This window comes from Lactuca virosa, chromosome 4 (genome assembly GCF_052849685.1).
Source record: "Lactuca virosa cultivar CGN04683 chromosome 4, Lactuca_virosa_CGN04683_v6, whole genome shotgun sequence".
Taxonomy (NCBI): domain Eukaryota; kingdom Viridiplantae; phylum Streptophyta; class Magnoliopsida; order Asterales; family Asteraceae; genus Lactuca; species Lactuca virosa.
The window spans coordinates 105,434,330-105,450,896 of record NC_136429.1 but is presented as its reverse complement, the minus strand read 5'-3'; the positions used below and the strand labels follow the sequence as shown (position 1 = coordinate 105,450,896).

The 16,567-nt window shown below is 37.5% G+C and overlaps 1 protein-coding gene across 1 annotated transcript; it reads right to left on the bottom strand.

Annotated features, from left to right (window-relative positions):
* Positions 1-13,031: 13,031 nt before the first annotated feature.
* On the bottom strand, positions 13,032-15,524 carry LOC145106941 (uncharacterized). Its single transcript, XM_079043855.1, has 3 exons — positions 13,687-15,524; positions 13,520-13,610; positions 13,032-13,418 (listed from the first exon to the last, which is right to left on the bottom strand). Exons 1-3 carry the CDS (start codon positions 15,355-15,357, stop codon positions 13,225-13,227), a joined length of 1,956 nt encoding a protein of 651 aa, XP_078899981.1. The 5' UTR covers positions 15,358-15,524; the 3' UTR covers positions 13,032-13,224.
* Between the last annotated feature and the right edge of the window lie 1,043 nt (positions 15,525-16,567).

The following is a 16,567-nucleotide window of genomic DNA, read 5'->3' as shown; positions in this document are numbered from 1 at the left end:
ATGACGGATGTCGTCAGAAATATCAATGGATAATTTGGGTAAGTGTGTACACCTATCTATGGTTGGTCCGCAGGGCATGAGTTAATGATCGCAGTGTGGCGTCGACCTGAGGATGAGATTGTGAAGTGGTAAGAGCAAGTGCGGTAAGACTGCGGGGAGCTGCAGTCTCAATGAGTTAGTGCAAGGGGTTGTGGTGATGCTACGGGGAGCCGTAGTACTCACTATTCAGTGAGAGGTTGTGGTGATGCTACGGGGAGCCGTAGTACTCACTATTCAGTGAGAGGTTGTGGTGGTGCTACGGGGAGCCGTAGTACTCACTATTCAGTGAAAGGTTATTGTGGTGCTACGGGGAGCTGTAATACTCACTAGTCAGCGAGAGGGTGTTATGATACTACGGGGAGCCGTAGTACTCACTAGTCAGTGAGATGGAATGTTATGATATCATGAGGAGCCGTATTATACACTAGTCAGAGCATGACGCAAAAGGGTTTTAGGATTGGGTAGCCCTAATGATTGAGTTTTGGGAGCCTGGTGGTTGGACCAGGGGCGAGGCCGAGGTCTCCATATTTGTCAGGAATCGCTATATTCTGAGTTGAGTCGTGGTTATCGCAACCGAAGGGGATTGGAGAAGTGGTGTATGCGTGGATTGCGAATCTTGGGTCATGAGTTGAGTACCAGATTGGAATTGTGTGGACCCAATTCTGTTGTTGAATCCGACTCTAGAGTTTGAGTCTGGATTCGTTCGTGTGTTTAGTAGGCAAGATGAGGTTTCGAATTCATAGATGGTTCATTTTGCGAAGTATTGTTCTCCATCAGATGTATTAAACCAGAGTGAGTTAGCTCGTCGGTATGGGAAGAACCGCGAAACGCATGGAATCAGTGGTTGGTAGACGGCAGAGGTCGAAGGTGAGACGATATCAGATAAATTATAGTATTCGCTTGGGGTAAAGCGAACTTCATGACTTGTGTGTCACGATGGGCCGAGATAGTTATTGTGAGAAGGAAGCCGGTAAGTCGTTTTATTAGGTGTGCAGTGGGTAGCCCTTGGAGGTCCAACAGTTGGGTTGAGCGTTGACCTGGTGTTCAGTGTCGGAAGGAACAACTGAGAGGAACTGGGGCTTATGATTAAGGGTGCCAGAGGATCGTTCCGAGCTGGCTTGACCGATTTATTGTGTCCGAGGACAGAGTTTTGAGGATTATTCCTTCAGAAGAGTTCTGATAGTTGTTCAGGCGGTGGGTCCTTAGTGGGATATGACCTTTCCGTCCCTTTTGAGTTACAATCGGGATAGATTAGAAAATCAGAATTGGCAGGAGGGTCTGTCCTTCTTCGGGGTCGGGAGTTCTTGTTGTGTTTAGGTGTTTTTGGAAGAGATTGTTGTATGATATGGGGTCCATTCGGTGGTGCTTCTCGGAGTATTGGGTTCGACCTATGTGTTGATAAGGAGCGATTTCGAGGGCGAAATCTAATTCAAGTGGGGGAGAATTGTAACATCATGTTCTGGATAGTTTTGTGATTTAAGGAACGTGGGCCTTAATCTGAGTATGAGAAAGGTTTAGGCCCTTTTGGGATGTGGGTAAGGTTGGTTGTGTGATAAAAAAGTTCGGTTTGTGCTTTAGAGCCCGAATGTATTGTTAAAGGCGCTGGTTAGGGGCTTTTCATGAATTTTGGATATGAGTTCGAGTGGGCTTCAGGAGGAATAAAGTTGATAGAAGTGTAGGGCTTCTCGTTACCTTTTCGTGGATATAAGGATCGTCGGAAACGGATTTATAACGAAGAAGTTATGGCCTTCAGAAGTTTTGTGGTTTCAGGCTTAGCCGAGTACGCTGGGCGTACACAAAGCGTACGCTGGGCATACTAGTGAAAAAGGAAGTACGTTGGGAGTACTTTGGAGTACGCTGGGCGTACTGACCAGGGGTGGTCGCGAATGTTCTTCGAGTACGTTGGGCGTACCATATGTACGCTGGGTGTACGCTAATCAGACCTGAACCCTATTTTAGGGTCTTGGACCCTGTTTAAGCTCCTTATCTCATAACCTAACCCTAATATCTTCAGCCTCCATCCCTCTAAACCCTAGAAATCGACCTTAAGCCTCCATTTGAGTGATTCTTGAGCATTTTGGTGATTTCGTGAGTTTTTGGTGCATATGGTGGAAGAAGGAGTTCCTTAAGGAAACATTGCTTGGCTTGGAGCTTGTGGATCCAAGCCCTAATCAGGTTGATCTAGCTCCAGAAAGCATAAAGTTTGAATCTTGGTGGTTTTCTCATGTGGATCTAGTGGGGGTGGTGACTTGTTATGTTTGGCTTTTGAAGAAGAAGGAGCTTTGAAAGAGAATAGCTTGAGCATCTAGCTTTTGGATCTATGTTCTTCTCTTGTTGGTGCATCTTCCAGAGGTATCAAGTTTGAAACTTGCTTATTGTTGTGCTAGTTTTTGTTATGGGTCCATTTTAGGGTTTTTGGTCCCAAAGCTTGAAGCTTTATGAGTTGTTGAACTCTAGAGCCTATTATATGTCCCTTTAAGTGTTTCTAGTGGAGAGAATTCATAAAAATCAGATCTTGGATGTTGAAATCGAGCCATGCATGAGTTAGGAGCATTTTGAGACAAGAGAATGAGAGTTTTGGGTGTTTGTGACCTTATCAGCCATGTAAAGGCTTAAAGTCATTGACTTTATGGAGTAAGAGCCTTTAGGGAGTCCAGATATGTGATATGAGTCAAGGTCTTAACTGATTAAGACCAAAAGAGTAGAAAAAGTAAATATGGGCGTACGCTGAGCGTAAATCTAGTACGCCCCGCGTACTAGGTTGGTGTCCCCGATTAGGATTCGTGTACGCTGGAGTACGCTGAGCGTACCAAGGGAGGTACGCCCCGCGTAACCCCACTGTGGACTTTTTGGGCTAAGTCTTATATTGGGCCTTAAGTGTTGGGCCTGGAGTTTGGGCTTGTTGTGCTAGAGATTTGGACCAGAGGAATATGTATATGTGCCTTGGGCCCTTGATTTGGGCTTGCCTCTAGGACTTGAGAGTTGGGCCTCGGGAGCGCCCATTTATTATTGGGCCTTGGTGGGCCCAATGGGTTTTAGGCTATTAATGGGCCGGTTAGTGGTCTTCCTTTAGACCTAATGAGTGAGAGTCTGGACTTAGTTCCTAATTGGGTTAATTGTGGATTTGGATCAGAGTTAGAGACCGGTGCGTGGCAACAACGTTTTAGGGGCTGTTCATCATTTGAGGTGAGTCTTCTCACTATACGTTACCTAGAGTGGTATTTATGTGTGACCGGAAGGTCTTATGTGCTTACTTGAGTTATGCATCTTGTCTATGTGATATTATGCTATGAGTTATTTAGACCGGACCGGAAGGTCCAACGATATATGAGGCTGGAAGGCTCAACCAGACCGGACCAGAGGGTCCAACGAGCTAGACTGGACCAGAGGGTCCAACGAGCTACGGGACTGGAGAGTCCCGCTGAGACACAATGACCAAAGAGTCGTACAGAGTATAGCCTCTGTGTGGCGAATTGTTGTATGTGGTATTTTGGGGAACTCACTAAGCTTCGTGCTTACCGTGTTATGTGTTATGTGTTTCAGGTTTCTCAGAATCGTTGGAAGGCACCGGCTTGATTGTACACACCAGTGAAAGAGTTATGTTTTGAGGATCCTGGATTTGAGTCAAGTAATTTTGGAGTTGCGATTTGTAAATTAAATAAATGAGATTTTCGTGAAATGTGTTATGAGAATTATGCGATTTTAAAACGAAAAATTTGTTTGAAAATTTACGTATTTACAAAGATTCTAGTAGCTGATGAAAACTGAAAACATAAAACTTACAACTCAAAACTTACATTATGTCAATGTTTTTCCATCTATTGTAAGCTGTCAATTTTTTTAATGAAGAGGATGACAAGGGCACTTATGTCTTTTGTACAACCGAAAGATCAAGAACAAGTAGTTGCCTCGTCCTTTTTAGTGGGCAATAATTTTGGCCTATTAACATGAGTCCTAGTCTAATAATGTCAAATGCATTACATATGTCCTATTATTTCATGTCATTGTTATTATCATTGTCTTGGTTTGTTGCAGGCTAGGTAGTTAATAGCGTGCTATAACGGTGCTATAGTGTTTTGCAGAGGTGTAAGAATGCTATTTACCAAATAGCGGTGACGCTATTAGCGCCACGATTTACCGCGATTATGACCACCGCTATAACGGCGTTACAACCGCTGTTTGAATAAATTCCATTTTGGGCTATTTTACATAAAGAAAATGTTTTTTGTGCCATTCCATTTAATAAAATTGTTTTTTCTTAGCCCAAACCAAAAACCGATTAAGTTTTGGGTCTGTGACGACTTCCACTGAAATCATGTATGTGTTGTCTTGTTAATTGTGTTAAAGACTTGAAGTATTGGAGTATGATTAACTGTCAAATTGTTTAATCATTTTATTTGCTAATTGTGATTTTGTTGAAGTAAGATTAACATGCTAAGTATTGGTTATGTTTTCTTGTTAATTGTGTTAAAGTATGATTAACTGTGATATTGGTAACATACCAGTGAAATATGATTAACTAACTACGATATGTGAAGTATCATTAACTGATTAATTGAATAACCGGATTGGGTTAAACTTTAAAGTATGATTAACTAATTAATACCGTAATATATATAAATTCTACATAATCTAAAAAAACGCAATATTGTTAACCTGAAATGAGTTTCCTGCAACTTGTACACAACAAGAAGGTGAAAAAAGATAGCACTTTTAGATAGAGAACACAAAGATTTTGGCTTCACGTGATTGCTTAATTGAAAAAAAGGAAAACAGAAAAGCTAGATGCCATAAAGGCTTACATCAAAAACGAAAATACACGGGAAATAAACTACCCACTACATAGACCTTGGACCTCTAACTTAGACCAAGTCAATAACTAGTAAAACATGGAAAATGACTAAATAAAGTAAACTAACACAAAACTAGAAATAGTAAGATAGAGATGTGCATCTCAGGTAAATGCACACAGGTGAAGAAGGTGTTGCAATTTCATCATTCCTTCTCAACACCTGCTTCCATCATGCCCATGATTTCACAGAAATCAACAAGCTTCTGACTGGCTAAGCTCTTTGTGAACAGGTCAGCTACCTGGTCTTTGGTGTTCACATATATCAAGTCAATGTCACCATCCAAGTCCTTCTCCCAAATAAAGTGGTAATGAACCTCAATGTGTTTTGTTTGATCATGGAATGTTGGGTTATTGGCTAGTTGAATAGAAGACAAATTGTCACAGAACAGAGAAATCTTGGAGCCCACATCTTGATTAAGATCCTTCGGCAATTGTACAAGCCACATGCTTTCTTGAGTTGCCATTGTTGCAGCTTGATATTCAACTTCTGATGTAGACAGAGATATGGTCGATTGATGTTTGCTACACCATGACATAACACTCTATTCAAGCATAAAGACATAGTTGGTTGTTGACCTTCGAGTACTTACATCTCCAACATAGTCTGATTCACAGTAGCCAACTAAGTTGCATTCTGGTTCCCTCTTAAAGATGACTCTATAATTGATAGTTGCCTTTAAATACCTTAGAACTCTCCGAACAGCATCTAGGTGAGGTTTCCTTGGACTTTGCATGTATCGACTAAGTACTCCAACCACAAATGCAATATTCGGCCTTGTCAATGTCATGTAAATAAGACTACCCATAATTTTTCGGTACATGGTTGCATCTTCAATCTTTCTACCTGCATTTTCATACAACTTTACATTGGAGTCCATAGGTGTCACTGTCGGCTTAAACTTGAGCATACCAAACCGTTTTAGTAGATCACTCGTGTATCTGTGTTGGTGTAAGACAATATTTTGATCATCATAATTCACTTCCGGTCCAAGAAAGTGTTTTAGCCTCCTAGATCCTTTATATGAAATCGAACACAAAGGTTTTCTTTTAACTGCTTAATCACCTCTACAAGGTCATGTGTAATGATTAGGTCGTCCACATACACTAAGACGGCTACAACTTTGTCACCACTCGTCTTTACAAATAGACTTGCATCTGCAGTTGTTATAGAGAATCCATTGTGCTCAAGGAATTCTGCAATTTTCCCAAACCATGCCCTTGGGAACTGTTTCGGTCCATAAAGGGGTTTCTTTAGTCTTCATACATGACCTGGGTGCAACTTACTCTCAAAACCCATTGGTCGTACCATATGAATTACACGATCTAGGTCTCCATACAGAAAAGTGTTACTGATATCCATTTGCTACAAGTTCCATCCTTTGCTAGCAGCTAGGGCAAGGAGAACACATATTGTTGTTAACTTGGCTACGGGACTAAATGTGTCTTCATAATCCAAACCTAACTGTTGTGAGAAACCACATGCTACAAGACGGGCTTTAAACCTTTCCACTGACCCATTTGCCTTTCTTTTCACATTGTAAACCCATTTACACAAGATGGGCTTTACATCTTATGGCTTTGGAACAAATTCCCAGGTCTGATTCTTCATTAAGGTTGAGATCTCTTCTTTCATTGTTGCAATCCACTCCGGTACATCACATGCTTGGTCAAACGATCGGGTTCTTGTACTTCACTTACTATGGTTGCGTTACATATCTTGGATTAGGCTTCTTTAACCTATTGGAGCGTCTTACTCCCGATGCTTCAACATTATCACCATTGGAGTCAACTTGGTGAAATACACCAGATTGCCATGGTTGTTGAACTTGGACTTCAACATTTTCATCTTCAATAACAACTTCTTGTTCATTAAGGTTAAGGTTAACCCTCTACGATTCAAGTTCTTCTTTAAGTGTTTTGGAGTCAGGCAACACTTCACGAATGAATGACCACCAGGAAGACGTTTCACCGAACACAACATCCCTTGATACATAACACTTCCATGTGACTGGGTCAAAACACCTCCAACCTTTTCTCTCATGATCATACCCTACAAAGATACACCTCACTGCTTTCTTTTCCAGTTTATGGTGAAGGTGATTAGGGATAAATACATAGCATACAAAACCGAATACACGAAGGTGGCTGACATTGGATTTGGTACTGAACAGTTTTTCAAACGGAGACACATGTTGAAGACCCTGTTGTGGTATTTGGTTGATTACATAAGCTGCAGTCTTCATTGATTCTGCCCAAAAGCGTCCATGAACATTCTTATCGTGAATCGTACTTCCTTCTATGTGTGACAGCCCCATTTTTAAGATCATTTTAAAACTTTTTATTCATGCATATTTAAAACAGAGTTTATTTATAATTGCGGAATTTAGTCCCGTAACAGTATTTTCGAAGAAATGTTTTTCATTGATTTATAAAATTTTGGGATGTCATAATTGATACAAAACATAAACATAAACAGGCCTTACAGTATCTTAGACTATTAGTCTACATCTCCTTGAATCTCTCATCATTCATTTATCTTTGTATTACTACCCGTGATACAAATAAGTTGAGTGGGTCAAGTTGAGAAACATGGTGAGTACATAGGGTTTTCAACCCACAATATTTATTTATTATAATTATATAATTCACATCAAACAGTTAACCCGATTACCCATTCCTGGTATTCTCACTCCTTGATTCTAACTGATAATCTTAAAGGATCTATCCTAATGGATCTCTAAGTGAACCGTGTTGCCTCGGGGATTCCTTAGCGACATGTGCTAATAAAATGATCATTGAGTGAACAGAATACCCACATGAATAATTCATTCGTACTTACAGTTCGTAATCATGTCCGTATAAGGTTCCTTAATATCTACAGGTCGAGGACATGCCCACGTATGGTTTAGTAACACCTACAGGTCGTAGACTTGTCCTCGTACGATTAATCAATGCCTACAGGTCGTAGACCTACCCGCATAATGATTTATTAACACATACAGGTTGTAAACTTGCCCGTGTATGATATACTGACACCAACAAGTAGTAAACCTGCTCATGTATGGCTTATAAACATCTACAGGTTGCAAGCATGTTCATGTTTGACCCGAGTTGTCTAGATTAGTTTGTGGTCATCATCAAACCCTACTAGTTGACTATACTGCTAGTCCGGTAGTACTATAAAAGTCTCGACGTCTCATCATTATTTTCATTTCGTTTTACCCTTCACTATCCCATATATATTATGAGTATAAAAATACATATATGGTTAAATAAAGTCAACTTGTATAATTTCATGTAACACAGAAGGTTTTAATCACATATAATAGGCACACATAGCACTTAATTATCTAAATACTTCATATTTATGTGTAAGATAAAAGTAACTATGTACTCACTTGATAAGAGTGGATGCCTCGGAATTTGGGCAGAACTTCGCTTTGGTACTTTAGCCTTTCTTCTGACATGACCTAGATTCATATCAGTAAGTCTTAACATAATATTCATAGCGACTAATGATAGTCTAGATTCATCACTAATCCCAATGTCTACATCAAGATCTATCAATTAAGGAACAATCAGGTAGGATCATATCGGAGGTAGGGTTCGTTTGGTATACAGAGTATATTGTTTGGAAATCCCCCTTTAAACACCTTACTAAATCCAGCCTAGACATCATCCCAATAAGTAGATCAATCAGTATAATGACTTTCATCCCAATAAGTAGATCAATCAGTATAATGAGTTGGAATCACTGATAAATGTTATTATAGGTTCATAATAACGACTATGACTATAATTAAAATTCACACTTAAATAAAATAAATGTAGCTTAACTTACAGAGCTTTTTGATGAAAACCGGGAATTAAGCGGGCATAACTCTAACCCATGAGCTTCTAATCGCCGACTATCTGACACCGTAGGGCTTCGCCGAAGTGGTCGGGAACTTGGGAGTAAAAGGGCTTAAGGGTGGAAAGTGTTCCAGAGAGAATCGAAGGTAATGAGTGAAGAAATGAGCTGAACATCGCAGAATTTATAGGGCCGAAAAGCAGTGCGCGCCGCACACTTTGTTGTGGCACGCCGCGCAAATTGTCAGGGCGCTAACATGGCGTTGTCTGGGTGGCGACACGTGTCGGAAATCTGGTGGATGTCAGATGCGCGCCGCGCACCTTGTCTGTTCGCGCGACTGCGCACGAATTTTATAACATCTTTAAAAAATCATATATTCTTCATACGATCTCCGTTTTCGACGCATTTTATATCCACGTGTAGCTATCGACGAGATCTACAACTCTCATTTAGACTCCGTTGGCTAATTTTGACTTTATTTTTAAAGTTATATTTTTAATAGGCTTAAACTGTTAAAGTCCGTTAAAAATTTATAACTCTCTCGTACGATATCCGTTCTCGACTGTCTTTATATCGACGAATAGATATGGACGAGATCTTCAAATCTCGTTTGGATTGTTTCGGCTAAAAATTGACCGATCTAAAATTCGATTTTGTATTAACACAGCTGCACTGAAACTTTGAAAAATCATATCTTCCTCTCATGAAGTTAGATTTGGACGTTCTTTATATGCACGCTCTCGGTTATATGACTACTATGAATTTCGTTTACATCACTTAGGCTAATAAGTAATCCATCAAAAATCCACTTTTTACGATACGCAGAGTCGTGTTGGTTTAATCGCGAAACTTCGAAGAAACATAACTTCTTCATACGAAGTCAGATTTCAACGTTTTTTATATGTATGTAATTCATGTCACATATATTATAACTTCGTTTAAGGTTCTTTATCCTAAATAACCTTCTATTAAAATATCGTTTTTATTGCTTATTATTTCTTAGTCGTCTAACCCGAATATGTGGGTGTTACACTATGTCAGTCAAGTGTGATTCTTCCTTTCTGACACCCTATTTTGTTATGGGGTGTTTGGACAAGTTAATTCGCTTCTTATATTATATGCCTTGAGATACTTAGTAAACTCTGAGGCTAAGTACTTCCCACCGTTATCAGATCATGAAGCCAAAACCTTAGTGTTATCTCTCTAAAAGTTCTAGCCTTTGTCACATTCTTGTTGTGTACAAGTTGCAGGAAACTGCCAATGTGAGTTATAGGAGTTTCGAATTATCTGCAATCACCACAACTCTGCTGCCACCATACTTTGTTGTATTTTGTAGTTTTTCCTTATCTCCTGTCATATGATTCGAGCACCCAGAGTCTATGATCCATTCATCAAGTTTATTACAACTATTTTCAAAAGTAGCAATAAGAGCCAAGATGGTTTATTCTTTAACAAAGAATGCTTCAGCATCCTAAGCTTCTTCGTCTTGTGTTGCAATTGCATTACTTTCCTCTGTAGGTTCTTTTTGACAATTACGAGCCATATGACCCCTAAACCCACAATTGTAACACTTGAATGGAAAGCGTTTACCAGATTGATGATTTTTCTTTTCTTTTGACCCATCTGCCTTTCTTTTCACCTTGTAAACCCATTTACACGAAATGGGCTTTAGATATTTTGGCTTTGGAACCAATTCCCAGGTCTGATTCTTCATTAGGGCTGTAATCTCTTCTTTTATTATTACAATTCACTCTGGTACATCACATGCTTGGTCATACGAGTTGGGTTCTTGTAGTTCACTTACTATGGTTGCGTTTGCATATCTTGGGTTAGGCTTCTTTAACGTACTGGAGCGTCTTACTCCCGATGCTTCAACATTATAACCATCGGAGTCAACTTGGTGAAATACACCGGATTGCCATGGTTGTTGAACTTGGATTTCAACATTTTCATCTTCAATAACAACTTCATGTTCATTAAGGTTAAGGTTAACCCTTGATGATTCAAGTTCTTCTTTAAGTGTTTTGGAGTCAGGTAACACTTCACGACTGGATGACCACTAAGAAGACGTTTCATCGAACACAACATCCTTTCTCAGACTCACGATTCCTCTTCTTTGTTTCGTGGTTTTTAGTTTTGTTGAAATTCCGTTTGTGATTCTGGTTGGAATTTGAACGAAACTTTCCTTTGCCCTTACCCGCAAACATGGCTTCTTCTTCACTTTTCAGAGAAACATTGCCTATCTGTTTTGCTAGAGATTCTTGGCCTGCCAACAAGTTTTCAAACTCAACCAAAGACGGCTGATTCGGTTAGCCTTGAAATGCAACTACAAAACTTCTGAATTCAGTTTTTAGTCCATGGATAATGATTCTTTTGATTCTATATTCTCCAATTTGGGCCTGAGAATCAAGTTCTGCAATCTCTTGGCATAGTAATTTTACTTAATGAAAATACTGAGGAATTGACAGGTCATGTTGTGCAATTGAGAGAAGTTCATTTTCAAGGAGTTGTAGTTTTGCATCGTTTTTCTTTGAGAAAAGTTCTTTCAAAGTATCACATGCTTCCTTGGGGGTTACTACATCTCGTATGTGCTCTATTACATCGTCTTCTACAGTTGTTTTCAGAATAAACATTGCCTTACCTGCTTTAATCTTCCACTTCCTTAAAACCCCAATATTGTCTTCGACTTCTGGTTGTCCTATCTCAACACCATTTACAACCTCCCAGAGATCTTGTCCCTGCATGTACGAAGATATACAAGTGGACCAGGTGTTATAATTATGATTGTTGAGTTTCTTGACACCACCAACAACTTGAAGTTTAACCATGGGTTAGGCACTGATACTGGTTTCCTGCAACTTGTAGATAACAAGAATGTGACAAAGGCTAGAACTTTTAGAAAGAGAATACAAAGATTTTGGCTTCACGTGATTGCTTAATTAAAAAAAAAAAGGAAAACTGAAAAGCTAGATGCCATAAAGGCTTACATCAAAAACAAAAATACATGGGAAATAAACTACCCACTACATAGACCTTGGACCACTAACTTAGAGAACTGCGAATTCAAATAATGGCTGGTGATCGCTATTATATTTTTAACTGCGATAACTACATATGTCTCATGGTTTGAATGTTTATAGCATCCTTTTGCATGACACATTAGCGATGTCACGTATTGTTGTTAACAAGATTGTAGAGCGTATGCACACCCACATTAATTGTCGAATGATTTTTATTGGAGGTAGTATTTGGACTTGCTATGCCAAAAAGTTTTTCGTCTCTGTTGATGGAGACTTGGGAGTTTTGCAAGTGTAGAATTGTTTCTTTTTAGGGATTAACTTTACTTTGTAAAGGTTTTCTGTTATTGATTTAATGACACTTAAAACATGTTATTTCAAATGTTCGAATAATTTGACATTTTTCTCTGTGTAACATGCATTTTACCGGTTTCATTGCTAACCTGATACATACCATAAATGAGCCGATGAGATTGAGATCAAGTTTTACGGTAAACGTAGCATTATAAAACTCATTGTATCCATCTTACCAGTTCATTTAATGACTAGGTGTCCAGGTCAGCAATGAAACCAATAAAATGTATGTTACATCAAGAAAATGGCGAAATCATCACTTAATTTTAGTTTGAGACTTATTCGTAACTTATGGTAAAATAATAAGACTTTATTGGAACCAGGTCAGTAATGAAATCGGTAAACCGGGAAAAATGGGTCAAAATATTCATTTTGTACCGGTAATTGATGCTTACATAAACAAATTTTAGTTTGAGACTTTTTCGTAAATTAGTGTAAAGTAGTTGGACTTTTCTGGAGATTTCCCTAAATTTATCAAATAAAATGATTAAAATCCATACTAATACAAACAAAATAACTTGCTAAAATCACCTAGTGTAAATCCAACTTTTTAAATAATCCTATTTCAAGAAGAATGGCAGTAAACTTTTAAACCATGTGAACAAAACAATAATAACCCACAAATTTCTCCATAAATAGACAATCACGACTTTGATCCTAGATCAGTAAATGTCTTTTCATTTATTTTTCGTGTGAATTCTTTTTTCTTAACAAAAATACTTGCAAAAGAATACCTCTTGCTTAAATTTATACACATGTTAACCTACAAATTATTTTCAAATCCAAGTGTACTGAATGTAAATTAATAATAAAAATTACTTGGAATCAGGAAAAAACTATGGGCAAATAGCATTCTTAGATGCTTAATTGATTAGTTATAGGATTCTTTAGCACATGAACAACTGAAAAGTCCCACGAGTGACCGAATTTATCCAATCATCATCATATAACAATTTCATAGAGCCACAGTTACAAGTTGCTATTATTATTCACATCATTGCTACGTATTTTGCCATATTCTAGGTGTAGAAACTTATTCTAAATTCTATAACAAATAACCAAATTGGACCCTTTTACAATATTTGGCAAAAGCAAGCGACTCAAAATAATAACTAGTAATACTTCTTGTACCTGAGTTCTGATACACAATTTGAAAGGGCTTCTTTCACCTGAAGATTACTGGAGTCCATGAGAAGTGCATCCTCATAAAGCCTTTTTGCCTGACTCAACAACTTAACTTTCTCTCTGAAATTTCTTGTCTTTAAGTGAGATCTTTGTTGTAATGCCACACCCCATCTAAAAAGAGCTGCAAACACATAACAAGTTTGAGGGCATTCATGTCTTTTGCACAAATAACAGATATCATAAACAAAAAGCTGCAACTTTTGCACAAACACAGTATGTTACCATCTGGTGTGTGAGAATTGCTTTTGGACATCATTGCATCAAATTTGTCAATGGCAGCCATGTAAATCTTATCAGCATCTAAAGCCGCTTCCTGAATTCACAACATTAAAAATTTATTTTATTTTATTTTATTTAAAAATAAAACATTTTATTTTTTTAAGTCTTACAGGTCCGATATCTGCTATCAATTGAGCTCTAAAGGAAAGAGCAAGACCCCAGTTATACAATGCCCTCATATCATTCCCATCAATTGATAATGCCAGCCTGTACTTCCTTCCAGCTTTAACTAAAAGTTCTTCACACTCTTCACACACATTAACAAGATAATCAACAAATTCTTCTCTATCAACAAATTCTTCACACTCTTCACTTTGTGAAAGTAGAGCTCTTAATTTTCGGCTCACTTTTAGCTTCAATTCTCCATGAAGAAGGTAAGTGTTTCCCAATTGTCCAACAGCTAATAAACTCATGGGCTTCATTTCTATGGCTTTACATAACAATTCAGTCGATTTATACAACATGCTTTCTGCATCTTCTTCAATCCCTCTATGTGTTAACAATTCTCTCGCTTGTTTTACAAGTGCATTCGCCTCAGTTACATAATCATTAAAAAGCATATCATCAGATATCTCTGAAGATGAAGATGGAGATGAATTGTAGGCTTCTTTTTCATCCAAATTATCATAAAGTATATTATTTCCATTATTGTTCTTATACCTCCCGTGTTCTTGCTGGAAAAACTCCTCTGAATCAAGAAAATTCCTGTTCTTCATAGATGATCGCGTATCATTATCCTTATTCATGTAATCTTCTCTCTCAAACACTTGTTTATCAGTTGTTTCCATCTCCACTAAAGTCATTCTACCCATTGTTTTTCTTCTGTATGTTTCTTTAACCCTAAAATCACCATCATTATATGTGATTTTATCATCACTGGCTACAGATTTCATAGTCTTGTCTTCAACAACTGGATCCAGGATGTTTGGTTGACTATTCTTAACGCTATCTTTGACTTTAGCAGGTTTTGAACCAAAAGATTTTTCTCGAACACCATTAATGAACTGTGAGATATTGAACCCTTTCCCCTCCACCTCTTTCTTCCTATCACTAGGTTTCTGATTCGAAGCTTTAGAAGCATCATTGGTGTCAGCCACCATGCTATCTGTACAACCTTCGATCATAGTTTTAGCTTGCAAGAGAGCTTGTTCAATTGATTCTACTCCCTCAATGTAATTAAGTAAATCACCTTTACTTATTCTATTAGAATCAACATCTTTTCTCATGCTATTCTTTAAATTCATAATGTTTATATCGAAACCATTTAATAGATCCACCAGACTCCTCAAATTTTCAGCTGAAGCCATGAATTCATCATCTTTGATTCGTTTCTTCTTGTTTTTATTACCCCTAATACTCCCGAATAAACCCATAACATCACTGGAATCTCCCCCATTCACAATCCCAAATGAAAACCCGACGGCAAAAACAAGAAAACACGCTGGGAAAACAACAATAGATGATATCCTAACCCTAGAAACAGCTAGAGCACACACGAAACCTAATAGATATACAAATGCGTATCTTTTTTCAGTGATTCCGAGTGAATTCAATAACCTGCTGAGTTGATTCGACTCACCTGAATCGCCGACGGAGCTTAGATCCGCCCAACCACCGTAGTCGGCTGGATGTGAACATAACGTTGTTATTTTATAACTCGGAAGAGGTTTTGTGTTTGGAAAGTTCGTAAAGGAGCGATGCCTGCGAGGAAGTGATGAGAATTTGGAGTCAGAGATGATGAACTGGGGACTTGATATAGCATTTGAAATCAGGGTCTTCATCGTCGAGAGTGAATAAAGTCGCCGGAGAAGAAATCGACGGATAAATATTACATGGTCGCTAACCTCTTGAGAATTTGCAGCACTTCCTTGTTGATAATCACTGAAAATGTAAGATTTCTGAAATTAGGCAGCAAAATAACTAATGGCTAAAATCTGCACTGGTTGGTATTGAAAATGTAAGATTCTGAATCCTAGGGTTCCACTTGCAAATTACTAGCTTTCTTAAGGTAATTTCGCACTCTATATAAATTAAACTAGGTTAATACCGGTGGAAACCACGGTTTAAGAAAAAAAAACATTATTTATAATTGGAAAATACTAAGTTGTAATAGTTAAAAAAAGAAAGTAAACTAAATTATTAATTTCAAACAAAAAAAAAAGAAATAACAGAAACATAGATTACATTAAAGTTACTTGAAGATAAAGTATGTGAACATAACAGCCATACAAGTATAAAAATGGTAAAACAAATGTTAAGAAAAGTTCATTTCATGATTTTGACATGACAAATATGTATATATCTATTATCTACATCATTTTAATAAACATTTAAAATTAAAAGTTACTTTGTGGTTTCATTAGAACAATAACCATATTTTAAAGTTCTAATGAAAATCTGTCAAAATTAAGTTGCCAAGGAAGAGCTACTTGTGCTCATTTTAGAGAAAAGTATGGTTATAGAATTCTGGCATTATGTATGTACTTTTCATGTATTGAACATTCTTCATATTTATCTTTGTGATATTTTCTCATTATTTTTATATGTTACAGGTCATTGTAGAGTAGGCTAAAAGAAGAGATATACAAATATAGAAAGGTAATAGTTATAATTACGTGGTTTTAATTATGAGTCTCTTGATATAATTTATAACCGTACATAGATGGTCCCTGTGAAAAAAGTTAAAAGAAAATGTCTTTGAAATATGAAAACATAAATGTTCCATGTTTAAAATAATCAACATAAATATTATAAATAATAGACAATAAGAACACAACACATAGAAGTTGGTTTCTATTAAATGTAATTATTCAAATCTTGTATCTAGCTTACATAAATGGTCACTACATTTTAAAATTTGAAGGAATGCTCCCTGTCAATACAAATATTCAAACTATAGTGAATTACACAAAGTATTTGATAATATATTTTCAAAATTGGTCCATATAAAGATAAATACTCATAAATGGACCCTATTAAAATAAATTTACA

Coding starts and splice junctions, on each gene's coding strand:
- LOC145106941 (XM_079043855.1), bottom strand. CDS start 15,357: ATGAAGACCCTGATTTCAAATGCTATATCAAGTCCCCAGTTCATCATC. Junction 13,611..13,686: donor TGATAGCAGATATCGGACCT/GTAAGACTTAAA, acceptor TTGTGAATTCAG/GAAGCGGCTTTAGATGCTGA. Junction 13,419..13,519: donor CAATTCTCACACACCAGATG/GTAACATACTGT, acceptor ATGTGTTTGCAG/CTCTTTTTAGATGGGGTGTG.